Genomic DNA, 2538 nt, shown 5'->3' on the forward strand with positions numbered 1-2538 from the left:
ATCACCCATGACCCAGGACCCTTCAGTCCACAGGCCAACGCTCTATCCACTGAGCCAAAATGGTTAAGACTCTATGGCTCTTTTATACCACAATAATGAACTCACAGAAAGAGAAACTAAAAAAAAAAAAAAAAATCCCACAAAAAACAAACAAACAAACTTTTCTTCCCATCTTCTAACTTTCCCTGGGCTGGGCTAATAATTAAATTAACAGATTAACAGGAGAAAATCAAGTTTTAATACATGCATAGGGAGAATTCACATAGGCAAGAAATTCCAAAGATGGCGAGGCTCCATGGGTTATATAAGTCATGTGGACAAAGGAGAAAAGGAGGAGAATGAGGTGTTAGATTTCAGAAACGAGAATGGGCAATTTACAGGTGGTTGAGGGAGAGTTGAACACACATGGCAGGAGAATTCTTGCTAGGCGACTCAGAAAAAAATGGACACATCAGGTATCTGCCTACCAGGCCCCTGTCTGAAGACCTCTATTCACCACAGTTAATTCAGGCTAAGGCGACCTCCTAAGCTCTCCTTTCTCTATCTGACTCTCTTGGGCAGGAAAGGGGGGTGGTGACCTAGAGACAATACATTTGCAGTGTCACTTGGATGGGAGGACAAAGGTTCCCTCTGAGTCTGGTTTCTTAATAAACAGCTTAAAACCAATATCCGGAAAAAAACAAAGCCAGCTTCAGGGTGGTGACTGGGGTGGCGACTGGTTCCCTTCATCTCCCTTTCCGAGTGGCATGCAGGTGTGCTGCCTGAGTCGGCCGTGGCCGACGACGCTGGGAAGCTCTGGTGCTGAGCAAAACCAGGAAGGCCCCCTTCCCTTGCACATGGTTGGGGTGAGGCTGGGGAAGGTGGGCTTGCTGGCCTGCAGCACAGTCTAAGCTTGGCTGACGATGGTTAGAGGCCAGGAAGCGAGGCCTCCTGGATGGAGGTGATACAGCCAAGGCAGGTCCCCTCCACCACCCACACTGACCCCCACAAACACGAGTGGCCTGCTTCCAGTTCAGCCAACCTCCTTGCTGCTGAAGTTGGGGAAGTTATCATTTCCTCTGCATCCCAATTCAAGTTCCTGACCAATTCATTCATTTGTGTGTGTGTGTGTGTCCCCCTCCCCAATTAAGTCAATGACTGAGCACTTATATGCATGTACAGTATTCATATGCATGTACGTATAGGCGAACCTCTGGGGGATGCAGAAAAGAGTAAAATAAAGTTCCTTTTGTCAAAGGATTGCTATGCATCTTGAAGGCAATGTCTTGCATGTTTCCTTCCTGTGCTGTGAGAGCCACCTTGCCTGATGATATCTGCACATAGTGGGCTCTTAAGGAAGTTGTAAGTGACCAGAGTGCTTGTCCAGGCGGGTCTTTGTCCCACTTGGCCTCTTGCCATTGTCCCCAGGAGACAAAATAGCATTTGAGTGCCAGACAACATTTCTCCTGCTTTCACTCTGTGAATATTCCCAGTCCCTGGAACTGACAGTCAACCAACTGATGGGTAACAGCCGTTCTCTCTTGCTGTCCTCCCATCCAAGTGACACTGCAAATGTATTGTCTCCAGGTCACCATGGCATCTAACAGGCAAGAGTCCTGCAGGAGACTATAAGGTATTGAATGATGTCATCTGAATACCTCATAGTCTGTGCAAAGGTTTTGATAGTAAAGTTTCATGGTGGGATATACAGCACACCAGAAAAATGATAGAGTTGGAAATAGGCCAGACAAGACAAGTTTCCAAACTATCTGGCAAGTGGAAGTTTAGTGCAGGGATTGGATCACTGATGTTTTATAGGAATACCAGGAACTCACCCTCACTTGTTGTAGACACCATACTCAGCTCTGAAATCCTCGCAGGAGAGAGGAGAATTGGGTGAACATGTCCTTGAGATTTCATTGCAGGTCCTGAAAAGTAAATATATATATATTATAGAGAGAGTTAGGAAAGAGAAAATGCCTTTTTTGGGGGCATTGGACGTTTCTCATAAAAATGTTCAGATACTAATTTAAAAATTGACAAAACATGTATGTAGATGTGAAAGCAGTGGGCATATACGCAGCCAAGTAAAATTATAGCACATATGCTCCCAGTATATGTTTTTATTTATGCACTCACTGCATGGTTATCTAAAAATGGGAAGTAAAATGGATGAGAGGTTTTTAGAAAACTCTTGCATGTGGGCACCAGGAGACATATATTCGAATATCTGTAATATTCAAAGCCATTGTTGGAAAGCACTCCATGTCCTTCAACAATAGAATGAATGAGTCAATTGTGCCACAGTCGTACCATGAAACCTAGCACAGTTACACGCAACAGTGTGGGCGAATCTCAGCTCAATGAACAAACCAAACTGCAGAAGCATAATACCGTGTCAATGTAGTTATGTGAAGTTCAAAAAGCACATAAAACCAAATGACGTCTTGCTTAGGGACTGAAGTTTATGTGGTAAACCTGTAAAAACATGGGAGGGACTGACCAGCACCACATTCTGGCTGATGAGTACCTCAGAGGAGAGGGAAGGGAAGGGAAGGG

At 44.8% G+C, this 2538-nt stretch overlaps 1 protein-coding gene across 1 annotated transcript in view; it reads right to left on the reverse strand.

The window, feature by feature from the left end:
* The window catches only part of LOC102771691 (aldehyde oxidase 2-like), a 78124-nt gene that overhangs the window by 64885 nt on the left and 10701 nt on the right, over positions 1-2538 (reverse strand). The window contains exon 8 of the mRNA XM_015559096.1: positions 1815-1907. Coding sequence (XP_015414582.1) covers positions 1815-1907 — 93 coding nt within the window. The remainder of the gene's footprint in view (positions 1-1814; positions 1908-2538) is intronic.

Source organism: Myotis davidii, unplaced genomic scaffold, assembly GCF_000327345.1.
Source record: "Myotis davidii unplaced genomic scaffold, ASM32734v1 scaffold914, whole genome shotgun sequence".
Classification (NCBI taxonomy): domain Eukaryota; kingdom Metazoa; phylum Chordata; class Mammalia; order Chiroptera; family Vespertilionidae; genus Myotis; species Myotis davidii.